General features: G+C 36.7%; 1 protein-coding gene across 2 annotated transcripts in view; it reads right to left on the bottom strand.

Moving 5' to 3' along the window:
• RB195_019910 (uncharacterized protein) overlaps positions 1-25,059 on the bottom strand; it is a gene marked incomplete at both ends in the record, with an annotated part of 104,239 nt that overhangs the window by 63,616 nt on the left and 15,564 nt on the right. Inside the window, 4 exons of one of the 2 annotated variants that reach the window (XM_064187974.1) lie at positions 8,043-8,095; positions 8,142-8,264; positions 8,332-8,494; positions 14,611-14,742. In XM_064187974.1, the coding sequence (XP_064043856.1) occupies positions 8,043-8,095; positions 8,142-8,264; positions 8,332-8,494; positions 14,611-14,742 (471 nt within the window). Of the gene's footprint in view, positions 1-8,042; positions 8,096-8,141; positions 8,265-8,331; positions 8,495-14,610; positions 14,743-25,059 lie in introns of those variants that run through there. The other variant, XM_064187977.1, reaches the window with a different exon arrangement.

The raw sequence follows: 25,059 nt of genomic DNA, 5'->3' as shown, positions 1-25,059 counted from the left end.
ATTGCCGTAAAAAACGGCCCGAACGATACGGCTTCGAGCATTCCGGCACACTATTTTCTACAACGAGTTCGATTGGAGCGCGCCAGCCTTGTTCACACGCCGCATCTTCCGAGCTGTTTATGGCAATTAGGAAAAAATGGACGGTATCACCTACCTCTCCATAATCTACTATCCCGTATACGAGTACTACACCTGAAATCCGTACCACTCAGATTCGTGGGGTGATGCCTTTAAATTGGGAAGCATGATGTAAACTTGATACAAATTACCAGGAAAAGGGCTCACAATGAACTTGTGCAAATATCGGCAGAAAGCAGAAAATAGCAACAAAAACGAGTTGTTTTGTTCAAACGCTCTTATGCCGAATCGCAGCTCTTCAAGAAATGCAAGTAACGTGAATTTCGAGCGAGCGATGATGGATCAACGGCCGTGGCGATTCGAGCAAAGCAGTCCAGACCTAGTTATTCCGCTCTTGCGTTGCCATGAGGAATAGTGGTAATGAAGCAGAACTAATAGGATGAAGACTCGAAACAAGAAAATACGAACACAAAGATATGCGGTTAGCAAAATTGGAAAGCATAAAAAAAGAAGATGGACGAGCAACGGATGCTATTCCATCATTCTAATAAAGACATCCTTAAAAGAAGAGAATTCGAAACTATGAAATTAACTAATTGCATCAAATAACGAGAATAAAAAAGATGATTACTTGGAGTGAGGACTATGTAACTCAAAAAAACAATTTTCAGGAGTTGTGCACAGCAATGTACATACTAGAATTCCTTCATATTCTCTTTTAAAAGAATTTCATTATTAATATCGACCGTAGAATTTTTCTCTGCTCTTCTAATTCTAATCTTTTAAGGAGTTAATAATAACAACAACGATAATAGTAATATTATAATAATGACATTATCAAAAAGTAGCAGCAATTAGCAACGATAATAATAGTAATAATAATAATAATGATAATAATAATAATAATTATTATTATTATTATAGTAATAATGAAAGATATAACGATAGGTGATAGATGTACTAATAGTAATATTATTAATAACAATAACAACACTAATAATAATAATAATAATAATAATAATAACACTAACAATAAAAGGATAAAAGAATAAAGTTTCTGGCGTTAATCAATCCGCTTGGGATGCGCCCCCACGTTCACTTCAATTCAGAATCGTTTGAGGTTTATTGTTTATTTTTATATTGTTTTTTTACGAACGTGTATCTGGCCCATACAATGACTTGCGGTGGCTAGCCGATGTTTCAAGTCAGTGTTTTTATCCTCCCAGACAAGTCTGGTACCAATTTATCGACACCGGAGGGATGAAAGGCTTGGTGAGCACTAGGGCGGATTCGAACCTCCGATCGATCGTGCAGGAAGCGGAACCTCTTAGCGCTACACCACACCCGCCCAACACTAATAATAATAATAGTAATAAATAGGAACAGTAAGGTGTTTTTATTATTATTATTCAATTTATTCAAAAAGACTTTCATGCCAACATGGTTAATGTGCTGAAAAGCTTTGTCTGCATACGATTCGCGAACTGCAAAACGCTGAGTTAGTCATGCAACGCGCGGCAAGAACTTAATATCTGTAATTAGGAAATATTGATGTTCACAGAAAAAAGGAAAACACGGCATGCAGAAAGAAGAAAAAAGAGCTGAAAAAAATCCAGACTCTTCTACTGCAAACACTAGACATTCATTTCAAACAGGATTAGGTGCCCATTTCTACCACATAACAGACAAACATTGGAATCTCAGAGCGGAAGCGAGAAATATTTGACTGTGTGGTAATTTTGCTCGACCAGATTTCGACTAATCGAACGAACACATCTTCAATGGTAGCGTCTGAATAACGTTTTCGCTAACGTATTGGTCACCAGAAAAGTAGTTACGGAAATTAAAGTGCTTAGGGTTGTGCTGGAAAGGAAATTAAGGTTTCTGAGTGAAATCGTTATCGTCAAAGAAAAGGCAGTAAACTTACTTACTGTTCATAACAGTATATATATATATATATATATATATATATATATATCAATCTCTAACATAACTCTTGTACCTCTGTATTTTCTAAAAAAAAAGTTGCCAAATACAGAAGAAAAAATAGAACAAAAAAATAATCAGTGAAAAAGTCGGAAAGAAATTTTTCGACTCACCTTTTCGATATTTGAAACCGCATAGTATCTGCACAGGGTAAAATAATAGCCTTAGTTCAATCAAATTCTGGCCGACTCTACATAAAACACTTAATTCTAGTATTCGATGCTTGTATACTTTAAGCGCAACACCGGTTCCTATTTTTGGCCATTCTCCAAATGAAATGACCCTTCAAAACAGTGACGAAACCACAGTTGCAGACAAAGCTGGAACCAGATTTTGAAGAACACAATGTACTGTAAAGAACTGTGTTCATTTCTATATTTCCATACAGAAAATGATCCAATTATGTGCTATGGCGCAATTTTTTTTAAACGTAAAGCAGCGAATTGCGAAATGCAGCGACGGGGATCTTTTCAAATAAAATTCATCACTCAGATTTACGATAACCCATTCATTTGATTAATTTCTAGAAATTCATCGGAAACATTTTCATCGTTCTAAGACATGTCAAGAGAAGAAAGTCAAAATCAATCTTTGCTACATAGGAACACTTTTTAAAGCACAAATATCTCATTGAAAAGGCTGAAACTCCCTCATGTACTCCCTCAATGACGATGAAGCCTTAAAAACCCGTTTTTCATCAAACTGTCAATATACAAAATCTTGATAAATTATCTACGTACTTCTTTTCCATATATACACATTATGCAGTTGATTTAGGTTACCAATAACTCTGCAGCAGTTAGCATTTATCCTTTACTTCTTTTTTTACCCGTATGATTGCCCACAATGCACCACTTTCGTCTGCAAAGCAACTGTCGATAAATTACAGCGATAAAGTATATTTTCAGTCGAGCCATTAAAACTCAGAAGAGAAAAAAGAAACGATGAAGGGGAAATGCTGTATGACAGTGGTGTACCAGAACAAATACATAGCAGAGATGCGTATAGACGTCCAAATACTTTTCGACCCTTAAGAAATCAATTGTAACGAAATGTGAAGCCGAGCAGCTTCTACAAAAACTTTTCCTAAGAAATAAAAAAGAAGATATGAGAGATTTTATTGGCTCGACTGAAAATATGCTTTATCGCTATTATTCCAACTTTCCTAAGGTAGCCTACTCCGATTTTTGGTTGCGAAAAAATATGGGTACACTTACGCCGCTACATTGGTTCATAAGTTGAACAACTTCGTAGTTAACTCAAATTAAAGTTAAGTCCGTAGAAAGCAGAAACACGTCGACACAGAAAATTTCCATAAAATGAAAATATTCGAATGTTATGCACAAAAGCAGAAAATCCACGAAAATTTTCATGCTGGTTACTTTCGCTGATAATTACGTTTTCGAGTGTGGTTTTAAAAAAGGACTGCAAAATGCGAAGAATCAGTGCTCTCAATTCACCTGACTATACAACTTCTTACATTTACGCGATCAATTAAATAGAAGCGCGTTAAGTAGAATTGATTGCACGGGGATGCAAAATGTGCCTATCGTTCTGATAAATTATGACGGTGATATCTGATAAATCCACAAGTTATCCAATTCAGGCGCATTAATTTCATTACTTCAATCGGTTCAATTGGTGTAAAGAGTTGTCTCATCGGAGAAATTGATGCCTGGCGAATTCCTGACCTTTGATTCGCAAACGTATTGGCCGGCTGACGAATCTACACATGTTAATCTTTATCTATTCCTTGGACTGTAGTTCTTCAAATCTCCATCTCAAATGCTGACTGCTAGTTAAAACAACGCAAAACTACCATCTCCAATGAATGCAGTCTTTCGAGTGACTCACTAGGTGAGCAAGTTTGAAAATCTACCGATATTTCCGATTTTCATTCTAACTAACTCCACCTGTTAAGATGAGGATAAAGGAAAAATTGTGGATCAATAAAGAAACAAATGTGTTGCATTTTTTTCTTAGAGTCAATACAACTAGGGTAATTCAGATGTGGAAATGGAAAAAAATGAAGATGCGGTCAAGATAACCTCATTGGAAATTATAAAAAAAGAGGGTAATTCAGCACGATGCATGAACGAAATGAGTGACATAAGGGCGCAAGTGACCAATTCCCATCTTATTCTCGTATCGAAGAGAAATTGTCTTGCCTTGACTTGCCTTGAGGAGACGTTCAGGCTTTGAGATGAACATGCATTTTCCAATTTCGAGAAAAAGTCGGCGCAGCAGCACTAATGCACTGAGTTTCCTGCATATGACTGCTGTATTTTTCATTAAGCAGTCAGTACTTGGAAAAGAGAAAACCATCTTTTTTCTATACAAGGTTTAAGTGCTTTTACTCAAACTCTGACTCTCTAAATATGGTCCAAAAGCATAACAAAATCCGACCGGACTTCGAACAATGCTTCTGCACTTCGCCGCAAGAGATATCGCCCGATGTTAAGTGATTCCAACGAGAAAAAAAAAGAAAATTTTTCTGATCGCTGTCCAAGAGGCACTTCATATTACATTCATGGAATAGCTTCACTGAAACTATCCTCGCAAAAAAAGAGGCTAAAGTAGAAGTTTCAAAAAAAAAACTCATAGAAAAAGTGGCAAACAGAAGAGGGTTGGGACTTCTTTTTGATTCACTTGTTTGCAGAACAACTAGGTGGAATTAAAATGACACCTCGAGAAGATCGATATGCAGTGGAAAAAGCTTTTCGGGTAGAGGACCTCTCAAAACAGAATCTCCTAATTAGGTGTTGCTTACGAAAACAAAGCACTTCTAGCATACAAATAATGGATGAAAAAAAGAATTTCCTGTCTTTTTCAGATTAATTGGACCCTAGAATGTCATGCTTAATCGTAAATTACAAAATTCGAACACAACACGGAGACGAAAAGAAAGGAAAGCAAAGAAGAGGTCTTATGAAGTAACTTATTTATGAAAGAAGTGAAGAAATTATCGAGAGGAAAAGAACCAATTGTTGTGATTCAGTATTCGCTTGCCTGAGCACTTGAATTCCATAGTATCATATTCTGTTGTTTGCGAAAGAAAAGGCTTTCCTATTCACGCACACACAGAGCATTTATGTACATATATGTTCATACATGGATGAACGCAAATATGCCACATAAAAGTTATTCACATCTATTCACAAAAGCAATCACGCTGACGCGTTTTAATTGTTTTTATCATCATAATTCCTAGAATATACCGCTAAACTGATTCAAATTCCTAAGAATAGCATAACTTTCTCCTCCGCCTCTTTCTTCAAATATTCCTTCTACAAGTTAGAAGGCAACAGACATGAAATAACCTTATACAACTAATTACTATGCATGTTATCTTCAAATGGTATGAAACTGGAATATTCTGCCAGTGTAGGGAACAAGTAAAACAACCACGACTGCCAAAGTCTCCAACTCTTCCTCGCAAAAACAGAAAGAAAACAAAAAGAAAACAGAAATAAAAGGAGGAATTAGGTAGGATTATTGATAATGGATTCTAGTCTGGAAAGGAAAAGAAATGTCTGCACATAGAAAAGGTAACGTGGATCGTATTACGCGCACACAAGCCATAAAAAGTGTCCGAATTACATGGAGTGCAAAGCGATATTAGCCGTATGCACGCACATATGCATGAGCAATTCCACTTTCATCTCACTCAGCTACGACCCAATCAACCACGGCCACATATATCGCTTGGACACAACGTTTTAGGAGATGACTCATGCTCCTCATAGATGCGATAGTTGGAGTCGGTGCTCTGACCCCCTTCACCTTTGAACGGTTGAGGAAGGGACCTCCTTCACTTTTAAACGGTTGGTGAAATTACCTCCTTCATTTTTGAACGCTCGACCATGGGCTAAACCCCCATCACCTGAGGAGGGTCCGGCTTCTCCCTATCGCACCTATGATGCTCCCTGTTGTTGCGTTAGAACCGAATTAATATTTTCGTACGTTAATTATTCTATCGGTAAAGATCCATCTATTATTTAAAACACGGTCCGTTAGTTTCAGCGCAAATGCTGAGAATTTCAATAGCGAAAATATTGAGAAATAAATATTGAAAATATTGATATTGATCCATACGCTACTCTACGAACATATCAATTTCTGTAAACGATGAAAACGTGGGCAACACGGGGCAATTAGTTTAAGGATTCCTTGAATAAATGAAATCCAACCTATAAATAGAATTCACACAAAATTTTACATCTTTCGAGTCTGAACTAGCGGAAATTGGGAAGAAATTGTGTTTGGCAATGAATTCTCACATACACACACTTGTAATTAAAAAATTTGTAATTAAAATGGTAAGACAATACCATAGTAATGCTATGTGTACTACAACGTGCATTGTGTTTGCAGAAAACAACATCGTTATAAAGCAGGTTAGAGCGGAAGTGTAACCTCTTCTTTATGGCCTCATGTCGATAAACATATTTCACATTTGCAGGGGTCTGATGATGAAAACAACACAAGAAACGCCCACCCTCATAACATGAGGGACAGTTACAGACATCAGCAACTCAATGGAAACAAGTCTCGTAAAATGGCGCAGGCATGAAACGCCAATAATTTGTGTCTCAGCAACTCGTAACCATGCACAATAAACAATCACCGATTCTCTGGAATAATCGTAAACATTCAATATGAGAAAGACTGGGTCATAAATAGCTTCAAGAATCCCTTCACAAATATATAATATTCCGATGACACAGTGATTGAGAAATAGTTTTGAAAAAAAAAAGCTAAACAAAACAGTAGAGACATCCACACATTCAACGCTAGCGAATAAACGAAAGCATAAGGGAAAAAGAAAGAAAGAAGAAGAAGAAGAAAATCTGCAATATCCAACTTTCACTTACTATTAGATTTCGAAGATCAAATGATAAGTGAAAGTAAGTGAAAACAAAGATCACTCATCCCTTCAATTTGCGATTAAAAATGTTCTCCAGGCTTCGATAAAAAAATAAAGTGGCTCGTACAAAAACAAAAATTGATTTATTAAAAAAAAAATTGATTAAATTACTTATTTGGGAATGGATAAAAATAAATGAATATCTAAATAAACAAATGGAAGTATTAAGCGTCAGAATTTCGACACCAAACATTCAGGAAAATTCTATCCGTAACCAAGTATCTCCATGAAATATAAAAGAGAACAGGTTTAGAAGAGGCGAATCATATTTTCGCTCACCTTTTTGACACAGCGGCTCAGCGCAGGGACTTCCCAATATAACTCCTTCTAATTTGGGAAATTTTCGAGGCGAAGAGTCAAATACGTACCATACAGAAATAGCATCAATAGCCCATAGCAACGGCATTAAAAACACAAGAGCTGCCAAATAAAGGCATATTTCTCACGATGTTTACCATCTCGCCCATTATTTTACAGCCTCTATTTCATCAATCTCCTGTGCAGAACCGATTCGCCAAAGATCACATCACGGAGACGATTACTAGAGAAAACTGCAGACCATCCTCGGGCGACATTCCCATTTTTAGTATTGAAATTAAAACTAGCGAGAAAAACACATTTGGATGTCTCGGCACTGGCTCGGAGCAGAGAGTACTTAAACGCGCATCCCAGGTGCACCGTCTCCCTGCTGATGGAAAACATTAATTTCAGTAAGGGTTGGGGGCTACAAAGTATTTTCATGAGCCCCTCTTAATAAGTGACAAAATAAACTGTTACATAAGAGAGATGAATGTCAGTTACTGCGGTCATTTCTAGTTAGAATCAAAGCCCCATATTAGGGGAAACGTGAGAGAAGAACCTGCTAGCATTAGTTTCGTATTCACAGCTGCATGACGTTGATAGATGCTTAAAAATGGTTCGAAAACATTCCTCTGTCAAAATTTCAATAACAAATGGAAAGGGAACTATGCCGAACATACAGAGGTAGTATCGACTTTAGCTCTACATTTTCGTTTATGTCAAGATGAGAGATCATTTATGAAAGATTATATTACTCAAAGATCATATGTATCACAATGATCACTAAAGAAAACTCCATAACTCCTAAATCATACAACTACAATGCAACTTAAAAAAAACAGGAACGCACCATGAATCATTGTCCTGCGACGAAGACGCTTGCGGCGACGATCTGCCTCACTTGCGGAGTCTGTTCGTCGAACCATGCTACGACCAGGTACTAAACCGCTTCCAGATCCGCTCCTGCTCGTCACTAAGAATAACCTGTTTTCCGTGGAAAATCGTGGGAAAGACGGTATGAAATTTCCCTAGCGACTCACGATGTAATGCCCCAATTCTGCTACCACTTGAGGATCGGTTGAGTATGGGTGACATGATTGGTGTGGAGGGACGAGATCCACTTGCCAGACTTCGACGAGCCACGTTTACGCTACCACCACTTCCACGCCATGCGGTACCATCGCTGTTTTCCGAATCGGAACCCTTTAATCACAAGAAATCAGCTATTTATCTACTTAATTACTGTTTATCTGTTTATTTCATTGGATCCGAAGGTGCTTCAAGAAATGATTATTGAAGAAAACAAGGTAGAGGAACTGACAAGATTGCTGCAAGTGCGTAAAGCGTAACTACTTTTTGTCTTTTTTTCCCAGTGCGTAACTACTAACTAACTAGTGTCTTTACTTTTTTTTTCCCCGTGTGTAACTATTTGTTTCTATGTCATCGAAAAATTTCTCTTTTGCAATTAGAGAAGATTTGAAATGTAACAACAAAAGAAAATAATACGAGAAGCGCAAAATAAAATTAGATAATAAGTGCATAATTCTTTTTTTGCAATCTATAATGACGGTGAGAGAAAATATTACGATAGTCTAACAGAAAGGCAAGAGCACGTCAAAAGGAAAACCAAAAACAGTGAAAACGTTTCTCTTATAATCTAATGCAATACTAATTTGATATTCTAACTGTCCCCGTTCTGCACAAACGGTCCTGATGATTCTTCGGGGAACACATGAAAAATTCACACCGAAAAACAACAAATTTCAAGCGAAGCACGATCACTTTCTTCCGGAGGCTCTCAGTAAGCCGCGGTAGTTTGATTAAAAAAAGTAAAATAAGCATGCGAATCACAGCATTTACAGAAAAAAAAATCCGAAATCAGGGTTCAGTTCGGATCTTGAGATCTGCACATTATTCTAAGAAATCAAAACATATTCAACATCGCGCTTATTAGTACGTCCAATTGACGATTAGATGACACAAATTGTTATTAAATTAAGGATTGAAAAAATATTTCTTTCCTCTGCTTTCTGTTTTCTTCTTGCTTTCCGTTTCCTTCTTCTCAATTTCAGATGCGTTTTTAACGTACGACTATGTGTGTGTATGCATTTGTAAGAAAAACATTGAAAAATGAAACAAGGCTAGTTCAAATACAAACAGTTCTAAGCCATCGGCACTAATTGGAAAAATATCAGAAGTCTTCAAGAATGAGGATTTTTGAGGTCTTCTAGATGGTAGATGGCAATCTATTTGTTTCTTTCTTTTCAGACCGCGTTCGTTTAAAATTCCACAGAAGTGATGAGAAAATGAGACGAATTGCGGCTAAGTGAAATGAAATGTGACCGGAAGTTCCGTTGCTATAATTGCTATCAAGGTGAAAAAGCCTGCTCGAATTTTGTGGACTCGGCCAACTTAAGAGTATTTTTCTCTCCAGTGCTTGACAATCTCCAACGAGTAATAAAGTAAACATCAACAATGGAAAAAACACTAACAACAGAAGCCCCAGTCAAAAAAAATGCGGCAAGGGTCCATGAAATCCTCCTTTCGTACCAGTATCCCTCCAAATTTCCTCTCTACGTTAGCAAAAACTACTTCAAGGGAAAGAGAGGAACACACAATAAACTCATTGTTTTCAGGAATACTTACTAACTAATGCTATAACCTAGTAACTTAGCTTAGCCGTACTCCATCAACTTCTGGGCTTTTCAATAGGCGCGATATTTAAAAGTACTATTAGGTTGGTGCAAAATTAATTTCGGTTTCGAGGTATGTGTAGGTGTGGTAAATAGAACAATTGTCTACCCTAAAATATTTCGTCTCAAGGCAAACAACACACACCGTTTTGTAGGTTTTTTTTCTGCTCTTTCAAATACATGTATAGCTGTTGGTATGATTTTTTCAGCCGGCATTTTCCAGTGCTCTGAAAAATCATGAACCGACGCGACTATCGAATCATCATGCTTTATGAATTTAAATTGGGACACTCCTTAGCAGCGCTCTTGGATCTGACTGTCCTTGCGAACGGACAGTGGAACTCTGGTCCAAAAAATTCGCTTCTAGTGATTTTGATCTCGAAGAAAAACCGGGTCGCGGTCGCAGGTCGTCGCTGGATAATGAAGATCTGGAGAGAGCCGTGGAAGCAAATCACAGCACACGGACGTTAGCAGAAGACCTGGGCGCACATCATACTAAAGTAGTTAGACGTTTGGTGGAAATTGGCAAAGTGAAGAAGATGTCAAAGTGGGTGTCTCACGAGCTGACCGAAGAGCAATGTCTGGCACGTTACGGCACGTGTTCTAAACTTTTGATTCGGTTAAAAAATGAGCATTTCCTTAGTCGTATTATAACTGTAGCTTAAAAGTGGGTTTCTTTACGATAATAAGAAACGTGGATTTGTGTGGGTAGATAAGGATGCTCCTCCAAACACTTTTCCTTTCCTACTGCTGTGATTTAGAGCCTATATATGAAAAGTTGCAACAATTGTAGCTGGCAGAAGTGAACAGAGGAGGGCCGATTCTGATGCAAGACAACGCAAAGCCACACACCGCACAACTCAACCGGCTAAAATTAACGCATTTGGGTATAAAAGTTCTTCCAGGCCCATCGTATTTCCCAGACCTTTCCCCAACAGACTATCACCTTTTCCGAGCTCTTTTTTCACATTTGCGCGACTGTTCACTAATTCAGACGATGTTGAAAGTGCTTTCCATAACTTTTTTAATTCTTGTAATCTCAGTTTTTATACTAAAGGCTTAAATTTATTACCAATTCGTTAGAAGAGATGTGCAGATTTGGTTTTGATTTCGATTAATGAAGTTGTGCTGAAAGGCACCACCCCACGAACCTGAGGTGGTACGGATTTCAGGTGGAGTATTCGTATGCGGCATAGTAGATTATGTAGAGGGGGGTGATTCCGTCCATTTCTTCTTAATTGTTGTGGAAAACGGCCCGAAAGATACGGCATCGGGCTTTCTGGCGCACTATTTTCTAGAAGGAGTTCGATTGGAGCGCACCAGCCCTGTGCACGCGCCGCATCTTCCGTGCCGTTTTTTCACGGCAATTAGGGAGAAATGGACGGAATCACCCCCTCTCCATAATCTACTATGCCGTGTACGACTAATCCACCTGAAATCCGTACCACCTCAGATTCCTGGGGTATTGCGTTTAAGCTGAGTTATAGTAAATTGAAGCATGCGGTCCGTTTCCGAAATTAATTACGCGCTAACCTAATAGTTGTAAAAAAAGAGTATCAAAGACTATGTACATATTTCAACAGATGCAAAATGTTAGAAGCTGGACAGAAGACGAGCAACACTACAGTAGCTTAAATAAAAGATGCGGACATAAGCGGGAAATAATCATACTAACCCCTATTGAAACATTGGTTTTATCCCTCTAAAAAAATCCATATTATTTTCGTCATTTTTGGTTTACTACAAGAGAAATTCATATTTGTTTTACACAAAAAATTCATGCGGGTTAATTTCTCTGAGATTTGTAAAACATGCTGACTTCAGTAAGAAAAAAAAAGCAGAAAATGCAAAAACAATTGATTTTAGGTTTAGTTCAAACAAAAGATTTCACACGATTTCAACTCATTTCTCAATGAAAATACACTGCTTTACAGTCACGGAGATATCCTTGATATGTAGCCTCACGGAGTCAGGATTAACTCTATTGCATGTGCGGTACTAACAAGAATTAAATGGAGAGGAAGAAAATAGGTAACCAGTGTTAACTCACGAAGGCAAGTGAAAGAGAGTGAATTTTAGTGGGAGGATAAATATAAATATATAATATAAAGGATTAAGGATAAATCCTAAAGCAAAAAATACGGAAAATTCTCAAAGAGTCCGTTTCAACACCTTTTTACAAAACGGAGTCGCTAGTAACACAACGTCGAAAAACAAACAATTTCCGTTCAAATTTAGATGTGATCGTAAAAATAGAAGAAAATAAAGGATGAAATAAGTAGGGATGGAGCCAAAAAATGAAAATAGACGGGCTATACTGCGTACTCCTAGCTCCGATGACAATGAACCGAATTGCGGATGGAAATTAAACGTCTAGGCGACGAGTTATTAACAACTTTCGCTCAATTCTCATTGTTAATCATTCACATGCGCAGTCTTTAGTGCGCAGATGTGCGGTGGTCTTTGAAAACTACTCTGGAAACACTGACTCACTTGGTGGTTACTAAACTATACCAGGAAATATAGTTCTACAAGTATTGCTCTGCTCTATCTGTATTCTATTTCCTCTTCAAGGAAACTCCTGAGCACTAGTTTAAAGAATAACTTTAGTATTTCGGGAGTTGAAAGCTCCATCGATATAGAGAACGGAAAGCAGAAAAATGTGAATGAGATTCGAATTAGATAAGGAAATTTCGGAAAAGTTTTCCCTAGGAACTGAACATCACCATGATTTTGTCAATTCAATGTGAGATGCGAGGAAATATTACTGAACGTATCCAGAATCCGAAAAGCAGGTCCCATAATCCGGTTCGATGAAGTTTTATTCAGAACCTGTCAGAAATCAATCAGGGTCAATATATTAATATTCTAACAACACAAATAACTGTTCGCTAAACCGGGTAAGCCAAAAAAATTCTTAAAAGAACTAGAACCCATAAGATCATATCATGCTTCACGGAGCGTTACCACGGAGCGCTCAAAGGTGGTAGCAGTTTCCCCATTTTTCTTAAAATGAAAAAAAAAGACTTCACACCGGTGCTTGTATGACAATATTGGACTCAGTTTAAAAAGGCGACCTTACTTTGAAAAACATGTTGCCTCCTAGTCCTCGTTTTTACCGCATAAAAGTCCTATCCTAGGAAAAAAGGCATCAAGTTAGTCATTTAAGATCCAAAAAGATTAACCTTCGTAAGTACATAAGGCAGTGAGAAAAAATCATTCAGCTTCCAAATTCCGCATTTGTTACCTAAATTTAAAAAAAAACCCTCTCTTGAGTCTATGAAATGTCTCTTGAGTCTATGAAATGGGCTATTTCCTCAGGAATGACTGGATAAACTACCAAAACGATCCAATAAACTCAAATTTTGCGGTAAAACTAAGCAAAATTTCCGTTCCCTTGTTGTCTAAGCGTGTTGAGAAAGCAGAATTCCCAATTGTGCAGTTCTACATACATAATGCCACTGCAATGTCTTCCCGTTGTCATGGGAAGAAGCATTGCACAAAGACAAACAAACCATTAAACAACAAATCGAACATTACTGCCTTAGAAGACGATACTGGCAGCGATGTTTGTCTGTTAGTAACTACAGGTATTGTGCATTTTTCTGATGGCAAGATGATCTGCAAAGAATTGACGGCGAGAAAAACCAAATTCAAAATTGTTTCATAGCTTAGAAAATCCATGATTTGAAGAAAGAACGCTAGGATATTTTTTGAAATAAAGCACGTTGTAGTAAAAGAAATTAGTACTGTGCATATTAATTGCTTAAAGAACATTCTGGCGCAGCAAAATTCATGCTGTGAATAAGAAACCCATATGAGAAGGGTGGTAACAATTCGTACACAATCTATCTTGTGAAATCTATGATTTAAAGAAAGAACGCTAGGATTTTTTTTTTAAAATAAAGCACGTTGTAGTAAAAGAAATTAGTACTGTGCATATTAATTGCTTAAGGTAAAAAGTTTCACCTAAATCTCGTTGGCATAACAAGAAAACATAAATACACTATCAAATGCCGAGGCTTCAAGAAGAGAGGACTTGGAGATTATCTTATGAAATTTATGGAATTGTTGAACTATGACGAAGTGTGAACATCATATTTTATATCTACGGTTAAAACACCGTAGATACAATAACACTTTTCAAGAAAAAAAGTTTGTGGATTTTCCATTCAGCACTCGTTATGGTTGAAGATACATAACTTTCTTTTACATAATGCTAACATTTGCGCTTTTCCTATCTCCAAAAAGTACTTCACAGAGTTTTTTACTTTTAAATTTTCAAACATTTTTCGTTTCCTAAAACGCGTCCCCACATATTCATTGATAATGAATGTTGAAACTGGTTTTGTTTTTTTGCAACTTTACAAAACATCTGTGTGAATGGCGATGCAGGTGCACCTGAGAGGCGAACAGAGGTGGATTGCAAAAAAAAAAGAACGAAAAAAGCCGTGTTCCAACATAGTATTTTTAAAAAAGTAGTTCAGTGCATCAACAGCAGAGCAGTTGTTCTGGCTTCGTACTTCTTACAGTAAGAGCACCAATTTTGAGAAACAAATCAATACGGTAAGGATCACATAGAGATCTACGAATCCGTACAGAAAACAACATCCTTCGGACACTTACGTGAAATGTAATGGGGCTGTTCAGAGCCGGTAGTGGACTAGTGGTTGCGGACTGCGCTGAACGAACCGGGCGCGATAATACCGGCGACAACAGTACCGGAGGAACGCAGATCCCGTCACCAGGTGGATTACTCTGAAAAAAAGAGGATTCTGAATGACTGTAAAAGAACTCCCAATCAACTATTAACAAAAAACAAGAACATAAACCTCAATATGTAGTTCCCAGCGATTTTTTTTTTTCTTATAAATGCAAATATTGCGGAAATGTGGCTTATGATTGACACACAGAATATAGAACAAAATACATAGCTTCCAGTTCTTATCAAAAGAGTTAATTCGAAGTTTTCGAAACACTTCTTTAAATAAACCTGCCGGAGTTCACTACTACAACTTAATTCGTAGATCCGTAGGAGTATGCTGAGAGTGGATTTTAGAGTAGATAATAAGTACGCAATAAACTCGAAAATTCATAAAATAGTTTCCATTTCCAAAAAAAGATGATAATGTTGCTCTGCATTCCAATAATTTAAAATGAGTTACAGTAAACGACCAAACTACAGTTTCAAATATTTATACTAGTAACAGACATAGATACAGTAGAATATAATTACTGTAATACGCATCTTACGCACAATTAGGGCGTAAAATTCAAAAGAGCAATTTTGACGGAGAAATTCAAAAGACCCATGTTGACGGGATTTTTCAAAATCAAAATCTGGGACAAGTGCACAAGTAAATGAAGCGTGCAAACTTCATTAGAGTATTAATAAAATATTTTGAAAAGTAAATAAATAAAAAAATATATATAAACGGCGATAAAAACACTTACATTAGTCGTTTAGAAATTATATAGAAAAGGTACACATTTCCTTATAACTCATCAAGGAACTATTACTAGGCATTACTAATAAAACTCAAATTTTTTGTAATTTCCACGAATTCCAAAACTGTAATGGTTGGACATTGTCTTTAATGGTCTTCACATATGTACTTTTATAAAAGTAAGTTTTTTAGAGTTCCCTTTTCTGATGGGGTGATTACGCCAGTAGGGGCAATTGTAATTGCTATGTCAATCGCTTCCATGATTCTCGTGAGTCGCTAATATGGGAATGTCATAGATGACGTAAAACATTCTAACAGCTCGCTATTTCACGAGATAATCATATAATCCCATCGGTGAAGCGACTTCATGACATTGGGATGTATGTACACATGAATGTAACGCATCTATCCAGTAATCACGTAACTTTGTTTGCCTGCCATGAAAAAAAGTAATCTTCCTCGTAATGACGGATAAATTACCAATCGTATAATGTCAGATCTAATAGCACGTCACATTTAATCAGCATTTTATGGGCTCGTATTAACCGTTGTTGTGCCAATAAAAGCACGCAAACAAATCTGGGACTTCGACACCATTTTAAAGCTTGGGCAATAATTGTTCAGGTTTTTTCCGGATCAACGATGGTCAAGTCTCATGGCTCTGAGGACTACCCTCAGAGCCATGAGACTTGACCATCTAATCTAAGGGCTGGGCACTTGAAGTCAAACCCCAAATAAAGTGGAGTCCCATGGCCTCGATATCCGTAACCTCGACTCTTAGAATTAGGTAACAGACAGTGGACTAGGCTTCCAAGAAGTAAGAGTTGCCTAGCTCAGCCGAGCATAGCCAGCATCAACTCTTCGATTTTCAATCACGACTCCCTAAGTCCAACACGAAAAGGAACTAAACAATGACATATAGGAAGCACGTAGCAGTTAGGCCTGCAGCTATCATGTACCAGTTATTGTTGTTTTTCTCCTGCGTATCATTAGAATCCATAGATAGATCAAACCTCATCGTCATTCCTAAAATCTTCACTTGTTCTGAAGAAACTTTGTCTCTGTAGCCACTTATGGATACAAAGGACAAAAAAGCAAATACTCGATCCTTTCAAACTTCCTCTCAGCAAAACCGCACTGATTCGAATTCGTACTTACGCTCAAACGGTCTCCAAATGTTTATCTGCTTAAATAAACTTTAAAGTAACCTGTTAGGTTAGGTTACGTCGCTAAAAATGCTAGCGTTAACTGTAAAAGACTATCGATAGTAATTATGGGCGATAGCTCAAGTTCAGTATCCTAATACGAACACTTAAACTCCGAAGTTCAACGGCAGTCGGCAGCATAGGGACTATCAACAGATTTCCATACCCTTCTTTTTTCTTTCTAAACATTTTGCATGACTAAAAAAAATACCCTCGTCAACATGTGAGCAACAGAATGGCTTGCTGTATTATTGTGGAAGGTCCCTATTGCATTTTTGGCTCAGTTTCCCACTCAGTTCTCAAGGTTTCCATAATTTCGCGGCAACATTCCACCATTTTGTGCATATAGATTTCTCCTACTCCTCCTCCTGGAACGGAATTGTTGACAGTTGCAGAGTCAAAACAGGATATCGTGTAATCAGACACAGCAGGAACGCAAATCGAGCAGGAAAGCCCAGGAAAGCCTACTACGCGAATTCATCACCTCTTGACTCGAATCTCCTCATCCTACACAGGTAGCTGACGTGCACATATCCTGTCGTTATGGCATAACACTCATTCCACGAGTGCCTTACAAATCAGCTGATAGTTACTGAGGTATGTGAACAATTTTGAGGAAATGTTTCACGACACTACAAATCTAAATGACATTCAAGTGCATGGTAACAATTGGTTGTCCTCAGTCGCTGTTCAAGCCACGGCCAGACTAAAGCAGATTTCCCCTTTATATTCCATGATTATAGAATTGACGGACCAGAAACTCAAACTGCACATTTCCACCAATTCTTTCCTAAATATTAATGCAAATTCCTAATGTAAAACATACGACAGAAGACTTACAAAAAAAAACTCAACCAATTTATTTATCTCCGGATTTAACGGCAGTGCTCATGGATTTTTTTTTGCTTAATTTGTTGCGTTCTTCCCCATTAATAATAGCGGTTTGCAACGTAACTTTTAAAAACAAAAACTACAACTAGAAAATTTAGAAATCAGAGGCATCAGGAGCGCCAATTTATCCAATGGGACAACTCTTTACCAACATAGAATTCACAAAATGAAATAAAGTATAGCGATTTCATACTGAAATCAACCGATGAAACAATTTTTCTCGTATGAATAATGAAGTCCTCTTTAAGAAGTCCAATAATTGATCTTATAAGTTTAAATAATTGCATCGTTGAGCAAAGTGATCCTCCTGATTTCTTTGATCCTTTAATCTTTGGATTCCAATGTATTTGGTGCGTTTGCAATGATTCTTGAAAACTACACCCTGAACAAACAAAACGCCAAACAGACAAAAACATATTAGATCAAAAATTTCACCGAACACTGACTTTAGTGGCTTACAGTAGACGTAGGTTTAGTGCAAAAAAGCCAAAGTTAGAATACATTAATAAAACCTGGTTACAATCAGATAGCTTCTTGTTTACTACTCAAAACATCCGTTTGAGTAATAATGGCATTCAGAGTCATTACAATCCAACATATTTTGCAAAACAGAATAAAATTTATTTTGAAAAGAAATGAGCATGCATGTATGCACTGTTTTTGAGCAACTACTAATTCCGTCAAATAGGTCCTACAAAAAAAAAACTAATATCATTCCGTTATGTCTGGACAAGTGCAATGCAGCATGTGATGAGAAAGTAATCTCTATGAAAAAAAGAAAACTTCAAAACCCACTCAAATGATCTAATATCAGCACACCTCAGGTAATTAATGTGACGAGTTGATCAGAGTAGGAATAAGACAGAGGTAGAAAAATATAGGTGCATTTTAGTGATAAACTTGTATCTCAAATGCGGAAAAATGGCTTTAAAAGACGAAAACACAGATGTTCCTCTGATTTAATCAATCAATTTTTATGTGAATGAGAACGTATTGAGAATCCTTAGTGAAGTTCAACATCCATTCACCTATCGAAGATCAATGTGAATAATTAAAATCCTCGACTCAGCAGCACATAGAGGTAAAAAATAAGTTCTACCGCTTTCTGGGAGGGTCGTCTTGAAAGTCGACGATGTCACGACACGGTAACTGGAAGGCGACCGAACGAAAAAATATCAAAACCTCATGTTTGTGGGGTCTACTTGTGGATAGTTCTTGAATCTGCATTTTTGAAAACTCTTGAATGTTTTGATATTTTATGTAGTAATCGTTCTAAGCTCCATAGTTTCTTCTACTAAACGAGGACATTGTTGGTTCCTTGATGATCAACAGGACTCTCAATTCTCATAGAGACATCTGTCACGAAACTAATTCATGGGGATTTCCACATAAATTTCTTTCAATGACCATCAACTTTTTTCAAAATTAAAGGCGCCTGAGTTCTGAGTCCGAGGAATTAACTTTACATCCCCGAACGATCTACGTATGTCAGTCATTGACCTTTTGGGTGACTCCATCTTAATAAAATCTTCATTGTTTATTACAAAATAAAAATGTCAAAAAAAGAGGTCAGAAGCGTATGGGACGACCCCGTACCAAGAAAATGAAAACAATATTTTAAATAAAGCCTAATGATTCAAAATTTATTGATTTATTCGGAATCCAGCTCCCCTACGGGTTTACCCGCTTCACTCATGACGTGATACACGAATGCCGGTTGCCTTAGAGGTCTCGACTCAAGACTTCAATAATTACTTCGTTCAGACTTCAAACAACCCACGTTCATATCTCATTCAATTCCTTCCCAGCAGTCAAAACAACACATCAGCACTTTTTGTAAGATTACGTGGACCATTGGGGCAAGAAAAAATCCAAAATTGCTAGCGGACTAACAAAAGTAAACTCTTCACAGCAAGTCAAGACGACTTTTACTCTACTTAGAACCTTCTGTAAATATAACAATTAACAATTCCTCCGGATTGATCCAAGGCTTCAAGGACTCAAAAGACCATCGGTCACCTTTTTCAATTGCCACTCAAACGAATCCATACAACGTAATCGCACGAAATAAGGTGCTCGGAGCCTTTGTTGAGTTCAAAGACCTTGCAAACAATATCCCTTGCAGAAGAGGCACGATGAGAATAGATGTTATTACATTATGTTATTACAACGTTGGAATAATCTTTAAACCTCTGCAAACACAAGGAAAAGGCACATTAAATAAACGACTACCAATTTCTGCCGCAAATATGCTTATTTATGACGTGACAGCTAAGACTCTCATTTAAATAGCCTGCATCAGCATTACTTTGCTGTAAATGAATAAAACAAGTAAGGAAAAATAAAATAAATGATAAATACGCTACACTAAATAGAACGAGCAAGAAAAAAAAACAAAAGCAACCGTTCAACGTGTAGGGTCATTCTTGTGCAAAGAAAAAATGAACGATCTACTTATATTCCTTTTTTTTGTTTTTTTTTTACTTATTCAAAACACCCATAGGTGTGCTATAAAATAAAAACAAGAAAGAAAAAATAGCAAAATGATATAAAATTTCAAGAAACTTCAAGAAAACCATAAATTACGTTAAGCACAACTGAATATGGATTTTTGAATAATGATACAAATACATTTTGAAACCTCAGTGGGATAAAGTCACGTGAAGAACAGCAATCAACATAAACCCTCTAAATTTCTTCACGTAACTGTACACACAACAAAATAACTGCAGCGGTATATAAAGAGTGATATTTTCAAACAATGAATTTTCATGGAATAATGAAATCTAAATAATGAGAATACTTTTTACTCCTGAAAACCTCATTATTCAAAAAAAAAATCAGTTCATTACCGTTTTAATGCACATCACAATGTGCACATTAATATAAAGGACTATAGAATAAGATATAGAACAAAATAAATAAAATAAAATAAATATTTTATAAGCGCTTAATATTGGTGAACTCTTTTTCAACTGGACAGGTACAACTACGATAACTAGAGTCAGCAGCGCGTCCTTTTTTCACTATCAGTAAGGTCCTATTTGCTATACAGACCGCAGTGACAGCAATCTTCTTCTCTTCCTTCTTACAATAGACTTTACACATATAATTTATGAGGAGCAGACACCATTATGAATGCTTTTCACTTCCTGGCGCGAGAAGCAAAAAAAGAAAAAACATTCATCTAGGCTTTAGCAGTTAACAGGATTGCTCAGCGTTAGTACATCAATCTCTGGAAATTTTTAAGTGACTCTGCAAATCGCGCAGACAATTTTTCGTTGTCATCAATCTTCAGACGCGAGGAAGCGCCTGTCACGGGGAGATGGATGACAATCGGTTATGAACGATTGTTCATTAATGAGAAGTAGAGATCACTTACAATACCTGGAGCTAAAGGCTAAGTACAAACTTAAGCGTAGCTTTTGTGGAGGTTTCTTACGATGTATCCAGAAGCTCCGGATCATCCGTCAATACCTTCCAATATCAATTCTTTACCCTCAAAGTCGAGATAGGATGAAAGCGCGTAAAAAGGATAAGTAGTAAAATCGTCGAAGCACCTGTTCACATCCGTAGAGGTGATGGAATTCACTTTATGTGTTTTCAGTTCATCACTCGTACGAATGTAAAGAGGTGCTTGGTTGTGTAAGCTGAGGTTTCGGGTGCTCTTAAACTCCATGATTTGTCCAGTTGTAAGAGGTGTTTCGCACTTTTGCTGGCATTACTGGAAACTACGTTTAGAAACTTAATTCGTTAAGGAGAAGAACCCTGTATATGGAAAATTTTCTTGAACGTTGCCTATTCGCAACACTACTCTAGCCGAAACATTTCTAAATCCCCATTCCTTCCGTACGGAATCGTGCAGAGAATTAAATAATGCTTTCATAAAATTGGTTCTCAGCCCTTTCTTTGCATTCTTTAAGCTCTAACAGCAATTCAATGAGTCACAATAGCAATTCTGGATCAGAATCTCGTAAAAAAAAACATAAAATGTAGACGAATATGTGACTTTGATAATTAAACTCACAAGAAAATCTTTTTCCTCGTTAAAAAAAACGAAAACTACAATGAGTTCTTTTTTAAGCGAAAACATACATATGTGGCTATGAAGACGAATTGGTAAAGATACATGAGTGGTTGTTCGAAAATAATTTTCTATCACAAATAGCTTGTGTTGAAATACATTTCAGCTTTTCTCATGCAAATAACTAAATATAATGGAATTGAATTTGCACAAAATAAATGTTGCTTCAATTGGATTTCCATCGTTTTACAAATTTCTACTCACATATGTTTATTTTGAGACTGATTGTTTTCAGATGGAGCGAAAGAAGGGCTGAACAACAAAAAAAAATTAATGAGGGCAAAAAGGTGGACAATGTGTTCATGAAAGATCCTAAGAAATGTTATGTATTTGGTGAATCCTATGAAAAACAAAAAGCAGATCTACAAAACGATGCTCGCTAGCAGCTCCTATCCCGATGAATGTTCAAAACGTTCAACTCTTTTTGGTCGTTGACTTGCGTCAAGCACATCCGTCAACTGCACGCCTTGAACGGGAGACGAATGAGAAAAATCGTGAAAGTTCACTTGAATTGAACCATGCATTTTTGAACTGTGCTGAGAAATTTGCCCATTTTTCATGTACAATTTCATCGATATCGAGCTCCACGTAATCCACCCGAACCGAGTTTTCACTTTTTATTCTATCGAGAAAAGATCGAGGCTTTGGATAAGCGTCTTCCGCGTTTTAATGGAATTTTTACTGCACGCCGAATGTAATTGGAAAAAGTCCCTTTGCAGGACAGCGGATTGTCTAGAATCTCAATTCGCTCTTCACGTTCGTATTACAATTTTTGATATCAACACAATATTTCCTTTATACGACCGCATGGCCAAATCAATTTTTTCGAGACTTTAAGTTTTTCTATATATCGGTTCTAGATTTCAGTCAAATGTATATGATGATATTGGCTAATTTAACTCATAAGAAACTGAAGGGAAGACGGTTTTCAGAAAAATTAAAATGTCTAGATTCTCTCAGATTTGACATTGGCACCATTTTGGTGGCAGTACAGGCATTCCCTACAAACAGCCGGATTAGTTCATTAAGATCTAATTATAATCCAAAACCTTATATGCTATGCGCCACCATATCCTTCTGGATTTTTCTTCCCATGACTATTCAAAACAGAATGGTTTGCCGACGACCATGCAGCTTTGTTTTCACTCCAAGATTAAAATTTTAATACTTTCTCAGAGAGTCAAGGTCTAGTCATAAAAGGCTCAAGAATACGTAATTTGTTTCCGTTTTCACTTATTTGCGAACCCAAATCCACCTCCAAACGAAAATATTCAACGATGAATGTTGTCAAAAAAGATTTAATATTAAGCCAATAATAAATAGAAGTTCTTTTCATTCGAATTATGCCATAGCCATGGAGAAACGTGGAAGATTTGATTATTTGTCGACACAACTGAATTGAAAAGTGCAAAAGTGTTTAGTCCAATTACGCCATAGTACACTACAGAAAAGCAATAATAACTAAAAGCGTGAACTAAAAGCAAGTAGTATACCTCTAATATACTTAGTTCCTCCCACGTCTCTCAGAACAGATAATATAATAAAATAATTCGCTTGCTTAGAATACAAAAAGAGAAAGGAGCAACGAAGAGAAAAACCGAATTCTCGCCTAATTTATCAAAATGAATAGCAGTGACAGATAAAAATTAATCGAGAGCGTTCACTACTTGAATCATCATACAAAAATCTGTTATTAACTGCGTCCATAACGTGCAAATTCTCCTCAATAACGGAAATATAGAAACTTCCTCTCTCAGAAAAAAAAAGAAAATGAATTCATTTCACGTCTGCAACAACCATACGAATTTTTGAATCCTATTATTCGAAAGGTAATTCGAGAGTAAACACGGAAATAAAAAAAACTAAAATAAATTTGAATTACTAAAAAATTCCTAGTTTAATAGTTCCTAGTTTAATAGTCTAGTATTATAGCAGTAGCAGTATTCCTAGAGGTTAATACCTCTAAGGGTTCGCATAGCAGCGCTGCAAAAAAAAGAAAACAGAACTTGCAGAGACTTTCTTTCTGTTAAAGAGGGAAGCTTCGTATGACTTGCCAAAGGGTTTCTTTTGTTTTGAAGGATGTAGAATACGTCTTATATCCAAGCAGCCAAGTATTGGGCCAATTGCACTCTATCCCCTGTTCGATCCTAAACTCTCATTACGTATTCGTGGGCAGATGTCCGGCTCCGCAGCTCAGCTACCGACATTTTACACCGGGAACACAACAGGACGATGCTTAAATGCAGTAATAAATCAACAATATGACAAGTAAGAGGGAAGTGACCTGAACTCATATTCATTCATATTATGGGACCTTTTTCTCTTATTCTCGAAATTCATAAGCGTTCATATTCACTTGTGTTCATATTCGGAGAGTCTAAGAAATTGTGGAAAAAGGTTCATAGAGGGCTCCTCATAGTCTACTGTGAAAATAGAAAGAGCTTAGTCTATCTTGCAAAATCATACATTTGTTTTTCAAAATGACAAGTTAGGAAATATTAGAATAAAAAAGCAAAAATTCGGTAAGTTAAAAAAGAGAAAATTGTAAGGAAATCATATTTTGTTTCCACCAACAACTGTAAACCCATAATTTTTTTGTGCATTTGTAAGTCCTCGAATTTTATGCGAGGATTGTATTTGAAGTTATCAAGTAATAGCAGCAGTATATTCGAGTACAAAAAGAAAGGAACAAGAAAAAACAAAATTGAGAAAAATCGTAACATCCACCTTAAGAATTCAAAAAAAAAAAATTCAGAATTCTTCAAATTCTGTGAAGGAGTAAGTCTAAACGATGACGTCTCCAGTGGATTAATCCGCTCCAGATGCAAAAATCAGAAAATTTAATTGGTTCTTCTTTTATATGTATGCGGATTTCAGTATTATTACTGAATAACATTATCTATTAAGTTATGCCATCTGTTCCAACAATTCCTATTCGATCAGAGAAAAAAAAACACGAAAAAAAATAGAACCATGGACGTCACAGAGCAATGGTAATGAGGGAAGGGTAACGCAACGAGTTTGCCAAGAAATTACTTTTAAAAAAAGGATCTCTTAACTCCAAACTTTTTTTTTCACATTTCTAAAAATGCAAGATTAAAGCGCTTCCCTATCGCCCCAGAAGAAAATCAGATAGAGTAAGTCGAACACAATAAAATAAATTGAAAATTGAGTCCAAGTCTGATTGAGGCAACAACAACGCGACAAAAAGCAAGGATTACACCGTTGACTCGGTACAAGGCACTGATTGCCACAACTTGGCGAGGAAGACCAAGGCGAACCGAAAAGGCGTAGTGAAAAAAAGAAGGGAAGATATTCAAGACTCCGCTGTAAGGAAATGCTTTTCTTTTGAATGAAAATCTCGTTCATGCGTAAATCGGTCCATTAACTATAAAAAAACCAGCGAAAAAAAATTAATAAGTGCAAGAAGCGAAAAGGTCATTGCTTC

This window comes from Necator americanus, chromosome II, assembly GCF_031761385.1.
Source record: "Necator americanus strain Aroian chromosome II, whole genome shotgun sequence".
Classification (NCBI taxonomy): Eukaryota; Metazoa; Nematoda; class Chromadorea; order Rhabditida; family Ancylostomatidae; genus Necator; species Necator americanus.
This window is presented reverse-complemented; position numbering and strand designations above follow the sequence as displayed.